Raw genomic sequence first — 16663 nt, 5'->3', positions numbered from 1 at the left:
CTCTTTTGAATCAATTAAGATTCATGGCGGGGAAGATGTGCTGATCCATTCCACGTTCACATGCATAGTACTATGTAGTTTATTGCTTTATCACGCGGGTGATTGCTCTCCACTCCCGATTGGCCACACCGCAAAGTCAAGGAGCTTCCGCAGCAGAGAGATACTTGCTGGCGATTCCCAGGCCAAGCCACCAATGTGTGCTCATAAAAGCCCCGCAGAGCATCGGTTTAATGGGTGGAACATCGACCCCGGGTCTCTCGGTTAGCTCCACGCAAAGCGACCTGGATTACCGACCATGTCCGCCATGTTTTGGAAGTTCCTAGCACTTATTGTCGCGGCGCTACTTGCTCGAGATGCCGCCGCTCAAAACGTCAACGTGGGTCGGCTGTTGAGATTCGCATGCTCCCAACTCGTCATCGAGCGCATCGACCCGCTCGTCAGTCCAGGCATGAACCCATCCCCGCATACCCACCAGATAGTCGGTGGAAATTCCTTCAATGCCACGGTAGGGTCTCGTTCTCTGCATGGGCATCTGGTGGTGCTGACCAGCCGAGTCCAGATGGACCCGGAGTTCATGGATCCTTCCACGGCGTCTACCTGCACCACCTGCACGTACTCGGAGGATTTCAGCAACTACTGGACCGCGAGCCTATACTTCCGGTCGCCCGAGAATGGATCGTACAAGCTCGTACCGCAGCGAACCAACTTCGTTGGCCTTGACGGGGTGAGACATCCGCAGGGTGGCGGCATCACGGTCTATTACATGACGGCATATGGAGGCAGCGGAAAAACAACCGCTTTCAAGCCAGTAAACTTATCCCTCTTTCTCCCTCCAGCGTCTACATCCCTCTTATTGCAGAGCTAGCTCCCGTTTCCTATTACTTGGATCTAGCTGATTTTCACAAGGGCTTCCGTATGATCGCCGGTAACCCGTATCTCCGCGACAAGAATGGGACATTCCGCGGCATCTGCCATCGTTGTAACGGAAACGGCGACGGTTTTAGCCCTTGTGATTCAAGTGACACGTCCGAGCTGCCGGTAAAGATTTGCCCTAGAGGCATCCGGGCTTCGATTATCTTCCCGTCGTGCTGGGATGGGGTAAATCTCGACAGCCCCGACCACAGCAGCCACATGGCGTATTCGCCAGACGGGGCGGTTCTTTCCAGTTCGGCTTGTCCCAGCTCACACCCGGTCAGAGTTCCGCAAGTCATGTACGAGATGCAATGGGACACTACGTCGTTCAATGACCCCAAATATTTCGAGGATGGCAAACAGCCCTTTGTGTACAGCTTCGGCGACCCGTGAGTTTTTGCGTTCCACTCTGCCCAATGCAGCCACTAACTTGAACGCTAGAACCGGGTATGGCCAGCACGGCGACTATTTGTTCGGTTGGAAAGGAGACGCACTCCAACGGGGCATGGACGCGGTTCTAGGGGACGATTGTATCAACGATGGGTGTAGTGCTCTGAAATCGCAGTCTGCGGCCGAGGCTGTGGCCTGCACTAAGAAGACACAGGTCCTGGGGGAAGAAAGCGTTGGAAGAAACGGCGAATGTAAGCGCATGATTTCACCCCCCCAACCCGGCCGCCAGTCATCTCTAACAAATTCTGGAACAGGGCTCCCGGCACTTCCAGGGAACGTGCCCGTCACATACGATTGAATAGGTAGATTTACTAGGCGTGGCATGGGAGGGCCGGGGCGGGTTGCCGATACTTCTGTTCTGCTCAAATATCTCTTACCGCTCACTCACCACAGTATTGGAATGACGAGGAATTAGAAATAACCTTGTAGTGGCATTTTTTTCTCAAACCAGCGACTAGGATAAGTATTCCTTATGTACAGCTCTCGTCTTGCCATATCAAGACAGAGGGAGTCCCAGATGAAAAAAATAATCGGGAGCCGGTAATGATTAGCTCCGTAAATGCGAGAGGTGTAGGAAACTGGTTAAGCCATGAAATGGCTTGTCCAGTCTTACTGGTAACGCTATTCGCTGGGTCCTGGTTTGACTAATTACGCCTTGCCGGCTACGGACATCGGCAATGTGATGTAAGACACCTTGCCTTAGCCCGTATTTCGTAATTCGTATCTCGCATTCCCAAATCCAAGACTGTTAAGACCGATCGCTGCATCCGCCATCCGGCCCGCCAATCCTAAAAGTAGGCAAGTCAGGATCCCCACAATTCTTCATGGTTTATGACTGGTGGCCGGCATCATTAGATACTGAGTTCCATGTCGGCACCTCACATTGGTGATCGCTTTCCTCGGGTTCATAGTGATGCGCACGGGGCCGCTAGGCGTATCAAATCTTGGCTTTAGAATTCGCAGCCATTCTCATCAAATGTTCAAGCCCGGATGAGTCAAGCTCTACGCCAAAAATTGTATTAAAACAACCGGCTCCCATCTACCCGTATCTCTCATGATGGGGGTAGTTGTACCAGGGCTCGCCAAAATTTATCTCAGTCCCCGTACGCCCGCAGCCTGGAGTTCACCATGAAGTTCAGATTCGGACATTTCTTGGCTACCATCCAAGCTACAGCAGTAGCGTTGGAATGCCATCCACAAGGACCTATCGTCCCTCGACCCTTTAACCTCAACGCATCAGACACGTTCCGCCACGCCCTTGACAATCTCACCAAGACATTCGACGCGGCATTTACAGGAGACATCAAGGGTGGCTGGGACGTTCGGAACGTTTCAATGTCGATCGGGCTTGTTAGCCTAGACCAAGATAAGCCCTCGGTCCCTATTTGGGAGTATCACCATCTTGCCTCGGGCAACGTCAATGGCACCAAGTCTTTGAACAGAGACTCTCAGTATCTGATAGGGTCCGTCTCCAAGGTCATCTCGGACGCTATCCTGCTTCGAAGCGGTGTCAACATTGACGACCCTGTCACGGATTTTATCTCTTCGCTCAACAGCCCATCGTCATTGATCTCTTGGAATAACATCACTCTGCGCGCATTGGCCTCGCAGCTCGCCGGAATACCACCAAACTGTATGTGTGCCTTCTTTAAGCCAGAAAGAGGACGTAATAAGCGGTGCTGACCCAGAAACAGATGGCTTCTCCGAGTACTACTATATCAAGGGGTATTTCGAGTCTCTCGGCTTTCCTCGAATCAACGATTCCGCTTTCGAGCCATGCGGCATCATTGGTCTGAACGGCGGGTGCTCCAAAGAGCGTATGTTCCGCTGTCCTCTTTCCTTCGGGATCTTTGACCGCTCGGATATCTGACCATTTCCATCGCAGAGTTTCTCCAAGGCATGCTAAACCTCTACCCGGTCGCCCCACCAATGTCCCGACCCGTCTATTCCAACATAGCCTACACCCTCCTTATGTACGCTCTCGAATCCAAAACCGGAAGAAACTTCACGCAGCTGTTGCAGGATCTGATTACCACGCCCTTCAACATGCCCAACACATTCCCCAGCGGCCATCCTCCCTCACCCGACATGAACGACTCCCTCGCCGTAATCCCTCCGATGGCCAACACGTGGGGGTCCAACTACGGCGACGCCGCGCCAGGCGGCGGTCTCGTGTCCTCGCTGGCCGACCTCTCGTCCTTCCTGCACGCCATCCTGGACAGGACCGTGCTCGACTCGCCCACCGAGGTCCGCGAGTGGCTCCAGCCGCGCAGCTTCGCCGGGTCGCCGCACAGCTTCCTCGGCACGCCCTGGGAGATCTTCCGGCCGCCGCCCGAGCTGCTCTTCCCCGAGGCCGAGGGGGCCGGCCACACAGTGACCATCCTCAACAAGGACGGCGCCGCCTACGGCTACCGCGCGCGCATCTCCGTCCTGGACGAGTACGGCGTCGGCATCGTCGTGCTCACGGCCGGCGACCAGACCGCCCTGACGAGCATCTACGACGCGGCGCTGGCCGTGCTCGTCCCCGCCGTCGACGCCGCCGCGAGGGAGAGCGCAGGCAGGGAGTACGTGGGCGGCTTCGCGGGCCTGTCGACGGCGGAGACCGGGCGGGTGCCCGTCAATGCCACCACGGAGATGGACGGCGTCTCGCTCAAGCTAGTGGGGCTGAGCAGGAACGGGACGGACTTGCTGGCGTCCCTCCAGGAGATCTGGACGGTGACGATGGGGGCGTTTCTGCCAAGCCTGGAGCCGCAGGGAGTGTGGCGGTTGTACCCGGCCGAGATTGCGAGGCCAGGGACGTCCGAGGATGGGAGGGAGCTGGTGTTGGAGGATTGGAGGGTCACGTGGGAGGTCGAGTTGAATCCCGACACGGAGCTCCCTGGCAGGGGACTCAGCGGATACGACTGCTTGAGTTGGACAGTTGTGGATTGGCTATACTATGGTAGTGAGCCCACTGATAGAGTCGTATTCGTGAAGGATGCGCAGACGGGAAGTGTGCTCGGGTTGGAAGTCCCATTCCTGAGGACCGGGAGTATGGAGAAAGTGAGGTTGCCGTGAGGGAAGTATAAGTGCGGGCGGAGTTTGGGATACTACGTAAGCTTAATCGTTATTACTTATATCGAGTATTGAGGACAGGGATCGCTGGGGGTGTTTTGTATACCTTAGGCGGAAACAAATGCCGCAGAATGCAGACTACATGAATGAACAACTCGAGATACTGTAGCTAATAACAAAGAACTAGGCTACAGTGTGCATTCTACTTACAGGCTCTAATACAGTAGATATACCGCTTGAACCGAATCCCAAAGCGAACGGGCTCCCAAAGCAAACTAACAAGTACCAGTATTGATCTACCAACCGTCATTTAGACTCTTCCAGAGCCCCTCCTCCTTGCCATTTTAAAGGCATACCCGTTGTTTTCCCAGAACGGTTTCTGGTGGCCTCCGCGGTGCATCAGCGCGCTAAACGGATCAAAGAGAGTCTCGCCCAAGGTGCGCGTGTCCTTCCAACCGGGACCCTTGAGTTGGGTCTTGCCGTCCTGTGCGAGGTATACTTTGTAATTCTCGGGCAAGTAACGGCGCGGATGCCAAACGTTCCAAAGCGTCAAGCTCAGGAGCAACGGCGCGGCCTCGAAGACGTAAAAGTACCACTCGTATCGCACGGTGGGTCTCAGGCTTAAGGGGTCAAGGCCGGAGAAGTCCACGTTGATCGGCGGCGGGTCGGCAAAGTGGTCGACCGTCCGGTAGATGGTCCTCGCAAGCGTAAGCAGCATACTCGCGTATGACGCTATCAATGGGTGTATAACTTTTGGATTGGTTATCCGGCCGATGCGGCAAGCCTTGTGTGATATCCCTGCTAATACGAGAAAGGCGGAGATGACGAGGATTTGCACTACGAGCGAAGCTTTCGCCAAGGTGGCGCCCACGCTAATGAACCTGTCGGCAACACTGCTATTGGAGAGGTAGGAGATTCCCATAATAGTGAGGAGTTCAATAACAACGCAAAGGCAGGCCGACGTGACCAGCAAGCGGGCGGGGTGAATCGGCGCAAAGTAGGGGACGAAGTAGAAGATTCGGCCGAGGATGTGGTAGTTGGCTAACTCTATGAGAGGACTTTGTTTTACTCAGTTCAAGTTATCAGAGAGATCCCAAGACGCTTGGAGTGGTCGAAATGAGGGATGGGAGACGTTTGAGCGGAGGGTGGGGGGTTGGGGGGGGGCGCGTACGGAGCCATATATATCAACAACATGCTTGCAGTGTAAACTGCAACATCCTCATAATGAAAGGCGCCGTATCCACGCGTCGCGAAGCCCGCCGTCAAGAGGGCGCAACAGAGAAGCAGTACCGCAGTCAGTTTGAAGCACCTGTAGTGACTAAGGACGGCCAAGGCAAAAGTTAGTTTGAGAAGTCAGTGGTTGAGGCGAGAGTGAGGCATAGAGTACTGACATGCATTGCCAGAGGTGGAACAACCCCGCGGCGGCGAAGGCTGCAGCGAAGAAGATGGCTGCCTCCTTGTTCGGCTCGTAGAAGTAGACGCTGGCCGGCACTTGAGCCTTGTCAGCAAGTGACCCAAGTCCCAGAAACGGCTACCATACTAAGACCAGCATCCGACATGGTGGAGAGGCTGATTGAAACAACAGGAGCGGCGGCTTGGATTTTGAGCTAGACAGCCGGCTCGTATGCCTATAATCCAGTTTTTGAGAGTGCAATGCGATGAAACGAAAGTCGACAATTCATGCGCGTACTAATAATGAGATGTCCTTCTATTCGGCCGGAACGAGGCCATGCAGAAGTCGTGACCACGACTACGACGATCTTCGTTCGGAGATCACGGTTTTCGCGTATTGTGGCTGTGCCCCGGTCTTGAGCCAACCACAAGCAACTTTACGTGACACCCGACCGATGAGCACGGATTTCGGCACGACGGCATAAGGTAGAACCCCGCATATTCCCAATTGCCAAGCTAGAAGGATTCAGGTCTTATTCTCAGGTCCCAAATCAACAAAGTCAAGTTCGCATACTTCATTTTTGTTTTTGGTGGCGACAGTTACTGTGTAAGTATGCACAAGGGGTTTCCGCGGCACAGAATCGAACCCACTAACCAAAGTGGCAAAGGTATCATCAAATGTATCCAAATAACCCAAACCGGGGAACGCCCTGGATGTCCGTGAGGGGACATCCATTCCCGCGAGCATGAATCCTGACCTCACCCGCGCCGCCTAGGGGGGGGAGGGACCTATGCCGCCGCGTATACCGCAGCGTACTCAACCTCCATCATGCTGCCATAGCCATCTGCAGTCGCGCCGTTGGGCGCCCCAGGCCTGAGTACATCAAACACGTTAGCAATCAGCATCCGGCCGCGCACCTGCAACCTCTTGGACAAGGGGCACTCACCAGTTGCCGCCAACAGCAACGTTCAAAATCATAAAGACGGGCGAGTGCGCCAGCGTGCTCCAAATCCCCTGGTCCCCAATGTCGGCCCCCATCAGGGTATGATACACCTGGCCATCCTTCAGCCAGCGAATGGCCTCGGCGCGCCACCCGGCCGCAGCATTGGTCCGATCAATCTGCAGCGTCCAGGTATGCCAGCCGTTGTCCGGCAGGCTGATGGTCGCGCCCCTGCCGATGGGTTCGTTGCACGGCCCTCCGTTGTTGGTGCCGCAATGCACCGTGCCGTAGCCGGTCGGGGCGCCGTTGATGGTCTCCATGATGTCGAGCTCGCCGCACTGCGGCCAGGGCGTGCCGTGGTGGATGCTGTCGCCGAGGAGCCAAAAGGCGGGCCAGATGCCTTGCTTGTTGGCCTGCGGGTGGTCGCCGAAGCGGATAGCGGCCTCGAACATGGTGATTCTGCCTGGCTGCGGCGTGAAGGCGGCTTTGGATTCGATGCGCGCCGAGGTCCATTGGCCTGAAGGGGACTTGCGCGGGACGAGTTGGACGGTTCCCCCGCCTGAGATCTGGAGGTTTTGGTTCGAGGTGGTGTAGTCTTGAACCTCGTTGTTCGTCCGGACGCTATAGGCGTATCCGTTAGTGCTGGAGCTCTGGGTGTGCTTGGAGAGGGCCTGCCGGTTACTTGGTGATAATATTCCAGAGACCCGTGTTGGGGCTCTGGCCGGCGCTCCCGGAGAAGCCATCGGACCAAAGAAGTTGGTACCCGGGGTAGATGGGAGCTGGGCTAGCTGAGACGAACCCCGAAAGGAGGGACGCCAAGGCAAAAGAGATTGCACGCATCGTTTCTGCCTCTATCGAGTATATCTATGCACTTTGCTATATCGGTGCGCAAATGACGGCTAAGCGGAGAAGGAGCGAAGCCTAGGAACAAGCTATGGCTCTGGCAATGCAAAGGAAAGTCGTAAGCCAGCTTACACCTGGGGGCGAAAGGAACGTTGAGAAACCCGCTATGATATATCAGGGAAGGGAATGGACTACGGTTTTCTCGAGAACTGTCGGGAACCACGAAGCAAAATCAATAAAGTAATTTGAAATGAATGTAAGTAGTAGGAAACAGGGGTCCGGCCTGGGTAGGGAACGTAAGGCTTCAAGCGGATGGGCATCGACAGGAAGGAAAGGCCAGAGAAGAGAATGAAAAACAAGGCGAAAGAATATATCCAGGCATATGTGCCGTCGATATTGGCCGCCACACCCGCCCGGAAAGCTCGATCTCCACCTCGGAGTCGATGGTAGCGACCCGGGCCGCTGTATGGAAGCTCCTAGGGGATGGCTCTGATTGGGAGCCCAACTCGGGCAGCGTTGCAGCCAGGATGAAACAACAGACAGCGGGCGCCCCTTGTTCTATTCGAAATTTTCAGTGCCTCGAGCACATGCTTGGGATGTGGATGCCCAGGCGGGGCCCTAGTGTACTGTAGACAAGTCGTTCTCCCAAGTTCACGACCCAAACGATTCGATCAAGGACCATTGAGGAAATGTCCAAGGAAGCGGCCCATAACCGAGATCCATGTCCGATATTGCGAGGTGGCAAGGCGCGCCGCAAGTGTCACCTTGACTGTTTGCGAGGCGGCTGCGAGGCGCCCATCTGTGACAAGTCGGCATCATATCGCCAAGTCCGGGTTGATCTGGTGCTGGACAAACGACGAAGTCGGACATCTACAGGCAAAATTTTCCAGGCCACGAAAGGGGTTTCTCTCTGATGCCAAGCGCAGATCGGGAGTTGGAAAGGGGGGCAGGATATCGACCCCGCCACACCATTTTATGCAATGCCCGCGGTAAATCGCCCAAGTACCTGCGCAAGCCACGCTCCGGGCTGCCAAACATGAAACACATGGACTAATTCGCTTAGCGCGGGAGACACACTGGCGAGCCTCAAACCTGTAGATCGCGGGTCCCCTAGCGAGCCTCGCTGTTGGATGATCCCCTGAAGGTTGTCGAGTTCGTGCCGTGGAGAAAGGCGCCAGCTGTCCATCATGATGAAATAACGAATCAAGGGGTGAGGCTTCTTTTGCCCCTCTCGCACGATTGGGTCTGGACCCTGAGAAGCTCTTGGCAGGGGTCTGACCCCGGAGCTTGCAGCCATCCAATGGTGGCGCCGGGCTGCCATCTGATGTGAGGAGACAGGATCTCGACTCGTTCGCCATCGATGGCTGCGCGACATCAGTCGGTCCCTCGGCTCATCGGCATTTGCCATGGTGTGCGCACGAGAGACGCGAGACCCGACAGTGCGACGTGTCATCTCAACTGCCGGCGGGGTGATGTTGTGCTGCGGCTTCGGTGCATCGGTGCATCGGTGCCCGGCTGCATCGCGTAGAGGAGGCATCCGGAAGAGCGGAGAAAGTGCTTCGAATCTGCGCCGGCATCGGGTCCTCGATTCGGCATGGTTGGGCTACGAACTGCTGAGCCGAGTCTGGATTCCAATCTCTTCCATCCAGGCTTTCACCAGGTCTGGGCTGAGGTGAACAGAGGTCTCAGTGGTGGAGAGGGAAAAGAAACCGCCGGCGCGTTCAGGCTACCTACCTGTGCCTGCTGTTCTCTGGCCGGCCAATAACGGCCCGCTCGGCGGGCACTACCTTAGATAAACGCGTCGCTCCTGTGCGCGATGGCAAGTCCAGGTGCGCTTGTGCGTGTACTTGTACTGCACACCGGATGATCAAATGCCATGTTTTTTTTCGTGTACTTCCTTATCGGTACCTTATCTTCAAATGCCCCGCCTTTGGATGGCTGAGGTGGCCGGATGCGGCGGACCATCCGGAGACTTCCCTGGATCGGGACATTTTTCTGTCGATCTTCAGCCCCCAAACGTGGCCTGGGCCAAGCCACAACACGGCATGAACAAGAGATCGTTTTCATGCCTGGGATCAATGAAGATCAGTTGATGCTGCAACACCCAGAACTTCAAGTCTTCAACGTCCAATTCTCCCGGAGCAGGCCAACAGACTCCTTGTTTCGAAGATGCCAAGTTTCGTTCAGAAAGCGGCGGCGAGACCACACGAAATTGAACGCGTAATTGCCCTCAAATTTCACCGTCAAGACGGCATCTGCTTTCTGTGGTTCCGGCGCGGAACTCATGGTCCGTGATCTACACCCTGGGGTACACCTTGGCCTCACCGCTGCCCGAATGGTGGCCACGGCCAATGTCCCGCCTCCACTCCGATGATGCTGTAGTTCCTATATCATCCGGTAGGGATTTTCCGTCATCAGAGCAGGGCTTGGCGCACTTCGCTGCCCCCGGGCTCTCAGGAACTTTTTCCCAGATCCAGGGAAAAACGAGGCGGCGGGACCGAAATGCCAGGGCTCGTAGTTATTATGTCCAATATACCAACGACTACGAAATTATCCGACCATTCATTCCAGCCTGCTGCCTGTTTTCTTCTTGCAATGTAGTTCTCTTGTACACAATTCAGCAAAGGGGCTCCATCACTCGCTCCCCGTTTGAGAATGGTGTTGAACTCCAGGCGAGAGATCGCCGTCACTGTCTACCAGAAATGCTTATTAACTAACACTTGTCTACTGGGTCAAGCTCTATATGCCGTTCTATGAGGCTACGTTACGCAGCAATGCTCTGTGTTGCAAGTACTAAAATCCATCTCGTCTATCATCTCTTGCGAATATCTCCCTCTTGTACAGTCTTGCCAGACTCCCAGAGAAAAACAGTCGGGGTGGCGGAGGTATCAAACTCCGGAACCCTCGCCAACCATCCACCGATATAATGCAAGCCGCGCAATGTACGCGCCAAAGCCAAGATCCGCCGTCCCAGGTATCCCCCCCGCGCCAACGCCTCACAAGCGATATATGCCAGGCCCGACTATCAACAAGGCCAACTGTATCACTGCCGGCCGTCACACGATTCGCGTCCATATCTCCCGTGGTTAAGGGTAATGAACACCATCCGGGCCGCCACGCCGCCCAGCCTCAGTTTTGCGAAAAGAAGCCCAAATACAGCACTCTCCGTGCAGCATAAGCTGCCCATTCCTCAAGTCTCTTCCTCTGTTCTTCATCCTCATCCGCCATAGGACGGACCGCGCCGCCCTGGCCACCCTCGGTTGCCGCGGCCCCGGTCCCGGCGGAAGCATCCGTGTTACCACCACCCAGTACGTGTTGTCCCATTCCGGTGCCTGCCGCGCCAGGATCCGCGGTAATATTTGTGCTGGGGTGGGCCGTGCTCGCTGCGTAAACGCCGCTGCTGTTGGCGGCAGAGGCAGCAGGGCCAGCAGGGCCAGCAGGGCCAGCAGGCGTCTCTTTCTTTTCTTTCCAGGTCCAGGTGTACAGGGTCTCATCGACGAGGTGGGTTTCTCCGTTGCCGTTGTCGATCCAGCGAAGGTTGGGGTTCCTACGCCGGACGTCGTGGTTCATGTCCTCGGTCGAGTACATTCTCGACATCAAGTTTTCCCCGTAGGAGTAGCTCGTGCAGGGGAGGGCGGGGGGAACATAAGTGTCTCCGATATCGTGGCTTCGGACGGCACGGCGTTCCATCCAGGCATCCGTGTCGTCGCCTCTGATCCAGATGGGTCCCGCGCCGAAGAACGGGTCTAGGCCGGTCGGGATTCCTGGTGTCCTAAGGGGTGCCGGGGGTTCGAGTTGGCCAATCCCGGCTTCAATGTCGAGGTCACAGTTGTCAGCTTCCGCCGCCGCCCCTGTAAGACCGGCTATATCATTGGCAGAGACGTTGCCTTGCGGCGCTTCCCGCTGTATCTCATTGAGGATCCCCCCCACCGGCACCGTGGAGTCTCCGTCTTCCAAGTCTTCCAAAGCGCAGGTTCGCTAGTAGAGGACAGATGAGTATTAGCATCGTATCAGAGGAATTGAAGTGGCAGCGTAAGATTCGGACTAAAGAGGGTTCGGCATGGGGGGAGAGATGAAGGAAAACTCACCGGATACTTTTCATTGGGAGGGAAAACGTTGCATTGGGGGTCCGGCTCGTTGTCGGGGTACAGCGGGCGCTGAACTCGTCCAATGCCAGTTTCGTTGTCGAAGCTCATGGGAAGCGACGAAATACCCGCTATCGACGCGGCAGACTGTGCAAGCGGTCGTCCTACCGAAGGCGCGGTAACAGAGTCCAGTAATGCAGGGCGAGGTTGGCCGATACACGGTCTCGCGCTGCCATTTTCGGGAAGCCCAAGCAGTGCTACTTTGTTAATTAGTTGATGTGTCAACGCTCATCGTAGTTTCCAATCTCACCGTGCTCTTCCCGGCTTTCAGGAATCGGAGGCGCAGGCCTCATCAAGGCTGCGTGCCCGCGACTGACAGCGGAAGGGCCGGCACAGGGAGTCGGCTGTTCGAAAGGAACCGGCTCTTCGACAGGTGCCGACGGCAGGACCGAATCATCCGGCCTGAACAAGAGCCTCTTCGCGTCTCCGAACATATGCGTGCTGCTGCCCTTGCCAGTGACCCCATCGCTATCATTCCTCTCATCTCTGCTCCCGCTCTTGGTAACAGCCGCTGCCTTTGATTTCCGTTTTCTGATAATCAAGGCCGTGATGCTTTCACCCGAGTCGCTGGAATCGCTGGAATCAAGCGGATTGTACTGGAACGAGCTCGTGCCGCCGCTTGGCTGATCGCCAGGCTTCTTCTGTGATCCTTGAGGGGTCTGACGTTGCTAGTCAGCAGAAGTCGGGTTAACCAGCCGGTGATGGACCATGGGCCAACTCACATCATTAATAGAGCCTCCGCCACTCGCCCTCCGCAATTCCGAGATTGAATGTCGAGCGTCGCCTGGATGAGAACTAGACGGCGCTGACCTGGCCGCTCCGCCACTCGAGGGCGTGCGACTAGAAGTCTTTGCGAACAGGACATCGCGGGATCCAACCGGCGTTCTTACAGTGTCATCCATCTTCCGCCGGTCTGTGACTTTGACAAGGTCGCAAAATAACTTGACCAAGGTCGAATAACGCCAGTGGTGATGGCGCGTTACCAAGCGAAACAAACCAAACAAAGATTCGGTGGAAGGTGTCATGGATTGGGTGAGGCGGAAGGCACAGAAACCGTGCACAAGGGAGGCCTTAAATATTGGGCTAGGAAAACAGTGAAGTAGAAACAGTGAGCTCGAGAAAATGCGATGAAAAGACGTGAGAAGCTTGCGAGAACCCTACGTAGAAGAACAGGCACATTGTTCTGGTCCTTCTGGGCTGGTGGTCGGGAAAATTGCAGAGGGCTTAGGCTCGCTCGATAACTGAGAAGCATGAGGCACGTGAAATTGGGGGTTTTCACCACAAGAAATCACAATATCAGTGAGTCAAGTATATTCCAGAGTGTTGTGGCAGAGAACCGCTCGGTGTTTACTCCGGAGGTACCTCCACGAGGCGCGTCAACCGCCTTTACTTTTTTCTAATTCACAAGTATTTGTTGGCTTCTAAGATCGGACGATATCGGCTATTAGCTACATACTTGTACCATTTATGCTTACAGGGCTTTAACATGGGTCCCCAACCATTTAGACAGCTGAGCAGGTATGCTTCTGTACGGTATCCACCTATCCCGTGAGCCGTATTCTTTCCCGCGTACTCCAAGCAAGTACACGGACTTAGAGTGTGCCTGAGAGAAGTTCATTGTAATTACCCGGCGAAAGATGGGTGGCGAGATGATGCAGCCGGAAAAAAAGAAGACTAAGGGCGACTTCGAAGTTGGCTCCCGTGATTAAAAACAACGATTAGCCAAGCCCTGAGAAGCACTTTCGATTCGAAATTCAAACACGGTGTTACTCTCTACAGCTAGAGGGCTAGGAGCAGCTTCGCGATCAACAAATCTATTGAAACAGCCCAATACGTGACAATATTGGTGGTAGTACTAGCACTAGTAGTAGTGACTAAGCGTCGAAACAACTGCAGTTCTTAAATGTCCAAGATCCATCATTCGTCATGATTCGAAACAAAAAAGCTGAGAGTCATTCTAAGCATTGGGGTTGCCATTGAAGGCAATGCCGTTGAAAGTGCCGCTGGGCAGATCCGTGATGGTGTTAGGGGTGGCGATATCCTTGATGTATTGGCACAGCTCAGCCGGCGTTTTGGATCCTTCCAGGGCGAGGAGGTAGGCACCAAGGCCAGCAACGTGGGGCGCGGCCATCGAGGTGCCCGAGATGGTGTTCTGCAATGGGGATTAACATGGATCATCTCATCCTCGAGTCGGGTTTCCTTTTCACCGAAGAAAAGAAAAGCTGCCAGGACTTACAGTCGCGGTGGGTCCGCCAATCCAACTGCTCAGCACATCCACGCCCGGCGCAAAGACATCAACCAACGTTCCCCAGTTCGAAAAGTATGCCCTCACATCCTCGGCATCGGTCGCGCCCACAGTGCAAACTGTCTGCTCGGAGGCGGGCGACCAAAACTGCGCATCATCGTCGGCGTTGCCGGCTGCGACGCTCAAGAACACGCCCGCCCTGACCGCCGCGGCAGCGGCAGCGTTGACCGCGGTGCTGCGGGACGACCCAAGACTGAGGTTGGCGACGCTCCCGTTGGGACAGTCGGTCGACGCGCGGGTAGCGGAATCGGCGGCGACAAAGTCGATGCCCGCGATGACACCCGAGAGCGTGCCCGAGCCGCTGGCGCCGAGCACCTTGACGGCGAAGAGTTTAGTCTTCTTGGCGACGCCGTAATCGACGCCGCCGATGGTGCCGGCCACGTGGGTACCGTGGCCGTGGCCGTCAGTATCATCCGTGTCGGCAAAGTTGGCAAGCCACTCAGCACGACCTTCGAATTGCTTTTTCAAGAGGGTTAGTATGGGGGTTATGTGAGAGGAGAGAGAGAGATGAGAAGGAGTGGGGTGAGTGAAGGCTGACCGTGTGGTTCACGTAAACGCCGGTATCGATGATGTACGAGCAGGTGCCCTCGCCGGCGCTCTCGTCGTACACGTACGATGTCTGGCCCGTGGTGCGGTGCGAGATGCGTGCCAGACCCCAAGGGACGTCGACCTGGGTGATGAAATCAAAGGCCGTGACCACGGCATCTTGCTCAATGTATTCGACCTGAAATACTCGTCAGCCTGTGCTGTGACTACTACTTGTGTAACTTTCAAGGGACAGCGGACCTCTGGCAGCTTGCTCACGGCATCTAGCACGGAAGGGTTCAGCCTGGCCGCGAACCCCTTGAAGCGGCCGGCGCGGTAGACGTGGTCAGTCCGCACCGACTTGAGCTGCTTGATGGTGTCCTGCAGGGCGCTGTCGGACGCGCCGTCCTTGAGCTTGACGATGTAGCTGCCCGGGATCAGCTGGGCCGCCCGGGGCTGAATGACGGGCGCCGCGGTGGCGAAGGACAGGAGCGAGGCCCAGGCGAGGAGCTGCATGGTGATGGCTTGTCGAGAATATTCAGTATGGTAAACAAAAACCCAAACTATCAGATGCTGAGGGTCTCTATCTTGTGTTCTCTCACGTCGACTTCACGGACGGACATGAAAGCCCCTATTTATCATCGCCAAGGGCAGCACCAAGGGGCGGTCAAACTTTCTGCGGCATCACGACCTTCCCCATAGGGAGTCCCATGTTCTCCACTAACTGTGATAGTGTGATACCTCAGGTTGCAAGATGGAAGGTCATGTTGCTGACGTCTTGGGGAGGGATTCGTCCATCCATCCATGGTAGGGCATATCGAGAAAGCTGCAGTGGCCCAGAGCTGCCTCACCTACCGAGAACGGCTTGGCTTTAACGTTGGGACATCTTTTTTTGCGTGCTTTGGGTCGGCCGTGATGCGGTCCGCGGATGTCTGGTGTGCATGGTGCACCCTGCAGTCGACATCGGGATGCGGCGGCAAGATGGCGCAGGAGACGCGCAGCAGCTATTGGCGCAAACTGGCACTCTTAAAGAGTGGAAGGTCACATCCAAAAGTCCTCGTCGCGGCCATGGAGGTTGCTCCCAGGCTTATAAATTATGACTAGAACCATGGGAGAGGTAGGGCAAGACTCGCGTGCGGGCCTCGAGGACGAGCCGCGCTCGTATATCTGGACCGCTTCCGTGCAGATGCCGACGGAGACTTTATTAGCTTGCAGCAGTCGACAGCTACACTGCCGTGGCATTATGCGGTCATAGCAAGCGGGTTCGGCGGGCAAACGGTTTTCGGGCGCAGGGGCGGGGTGTGGTGTATGCGGCGTGGCTGTGTGAAGTGATCCCTCCGGCATGGCTGCACCGGTTACACTGACAGGAACAGAAAGTGGTATGTGCACGGGGGTCTTGATCGAGGAGTGCCGGCGTGGGAAGGAATGGAATCGGCAGACCAAGGGTCGAAACATGTGACCGATAACCGGCTGACAAGACGAAGATCGGGAGCGTGCCAAGCTGTCAACTTCTGGTTGCGATGGCCGTGTGCTGGTCACCTTCCCAGTTGGGATAATGGCCGTCTCTGCGTAGCAAGGCGGCCAGGGCCTGTGCAATGACAAGAGGCCGCTGCCTGGTAGGTGTTTGGGGTGGTGCGAGAGTTTGGACGCGGTCAACCACAAAAACATCATGATGATGCTAGTGCTTGTTTTTTATGTTCGCCGTGGAACCCACTATCGACGCATGGCACGGTTTAGCGAATCGACCGTTGTCTTGGGTCGCTGCTCTAAAATCAGCCTGAAGACGGGCGTCGGGACTTGATTGCAGTTCGCAACCGGGAACCGGGTCCTCGCACTCGAACAATCCTGGGCTTCCGCAATAAGCCGTGGGCTAATATATTCGTGCATACTGAGCAAGCCTGTAAGGGCTAGGGGTGACGAGGTGGATGGCAATTTCCGTCGCGAATCAGACTTGCATTTCCCAGCTCCTGACAAGGTCTCCTGAGCCGTGCGATGGAACATGGGAAGCAAACAATAGCTGGCGCGCGCCCAAAGGCTTGTTGGCTTGCCAGACTTGACTAAGCCACGCGAGGATTGATTGTTGACTCTTCGCTTGT

At 55.8% G+C, this 16663-nt stretch overlaps 6 protein-coding genes across 6 annotated transcripts; 2 read left to right on the top strand and 4 right to left on the bottom strand.

The window, feature by feature from the left end:
• Window positions 1–295: 295 nt before the first annotated feature.
• Window positions 296–1660, top strand: MFIFM68171_09978 (Geranylgeranyl pyrophosphate synthase; the record flags this gene model as incomplete). Its single annotated transcript, XM_071065397.1, has 5 exons — window positions 296–505; window positions 560–808; window positions 907–1301; window positions 1354–1553; window positions 1617–1660. 5 exons carry the CDS (start codon window positions 296–298, stop codon window positions 1658–1660), a joined length of 1098 nt encoding a protein of 365 aa, XP_070921498.1.
• An 830-nt stretch (window positions 1661–2490) lies between these two features.
• On the top strand, window positions 2491–4419 carry MFIFM68171_09977 (Beta-lactamase transpeptidase; the record flags this gene model as incomplete). Its single annotated transcript, XM_071065396.1, has 3 exons — window positions 2491–2995; window positions 3057–3179; window positions 3248–4419. 3 exons carry the CDS (start codon window positions 2491–2493, stop codon window positions 4417–4419), a joined length of 1800 nt encoding a protein of 599 aa, XP_070921497.1.
• Window positions 4420–4726: 307 nt separating this feature from the next.
• Window positions 4727–5975, bottom strand: MFIFM68171_09976 (RTA1 domain-containing protein; the record flags this gene model as incomplete). The annotated part of the gene is made up of 4 exons (XM_071065395.1): window positions 4727–5474; window positions 5588–5734; window positions 5808–5907; window positions 5957–5975. The coding sequence occupies 4 exons, from the start codon at window positions 5973–5975 to the stop codon at window positions 4727–4729; spliced, it is 1014 nt and encodes a 337-aa protein (XP_070921496.1).
• Window positions 5976–6597: 622 nt separating this feature from the next.
• Window positions 6598–7589, bottom strand: MFIFM68171_09975 (Concanavalin A-like lectin/glucanase domain-containing protein; the record flags this gene model as incomplete). The annotated part of the gene is made up of 3 exons (XM_071065394.1): window positions 6598–6682; window positions 6756–7370; window positions 7432–7589. 3 exons carry the CDS (start codon window positions 7587–7589, stop codon window positions 6598–6600), a joined length of 858 nt encoding a protein of 285 aa, XP_070921495.1.
• Window positions 7590–10721: 3132 nt separating this feature from the next.
• Window positions 10722–11788, bottom strand: MFIFM68171_09974 (uncharacterized protein; the record flags this gene model as incomplete). The annotated part of the gene is made up of 2 exons (XM_071065393.1): window positions 10722–11570; window positions 11681–11788. 2 exons carry the CDS (start codon window positions 11786–11788, stop codon window positions 10722–10724), a joined length of 957 nt encoding a protein of 318 aa, XP_070921494.1.
• Window positions 11789–13694: 1906 nt separating this feature from the next.
• Window positions 13695–15083, bottom strand: MFIFM68171_09973 (Peptidase S8/S53 domain-containing protein; the record flags this gene model as incomplete). The annotated part of the gene is made up of 4 exons (XM_071065392.1): window positions 13695–13889; window positions 13974–14501; window positions 14581–14766; window positions 14829–15083. 4 exons carry the CDS (start codon window positions 15081–15083, stop codon window positions 13695–13697), a joined length of 1164 nt encoding a protein of 387 aa, XP_070921493.1.
• Between the last annotated feature and the right edge of the window lie 1580 nt (window positions 15084–16663).

This window comes from Madurella fahalii (assembly GCF_045866475.1).
Source record: "Madurella fahalii IFM 68171 DNA, scaffold_5, whole genome shotgun sequence".
NCBI lineage: Eukaryota > Fungi > Ascomycota > Sordariomycetes > Sordariales > Madurella > Madurella fahalii.
Note: the sequence above shows the minus strand (reverse complement) of the source record. Positions and strands in the feature narration are given on the sequence as shown.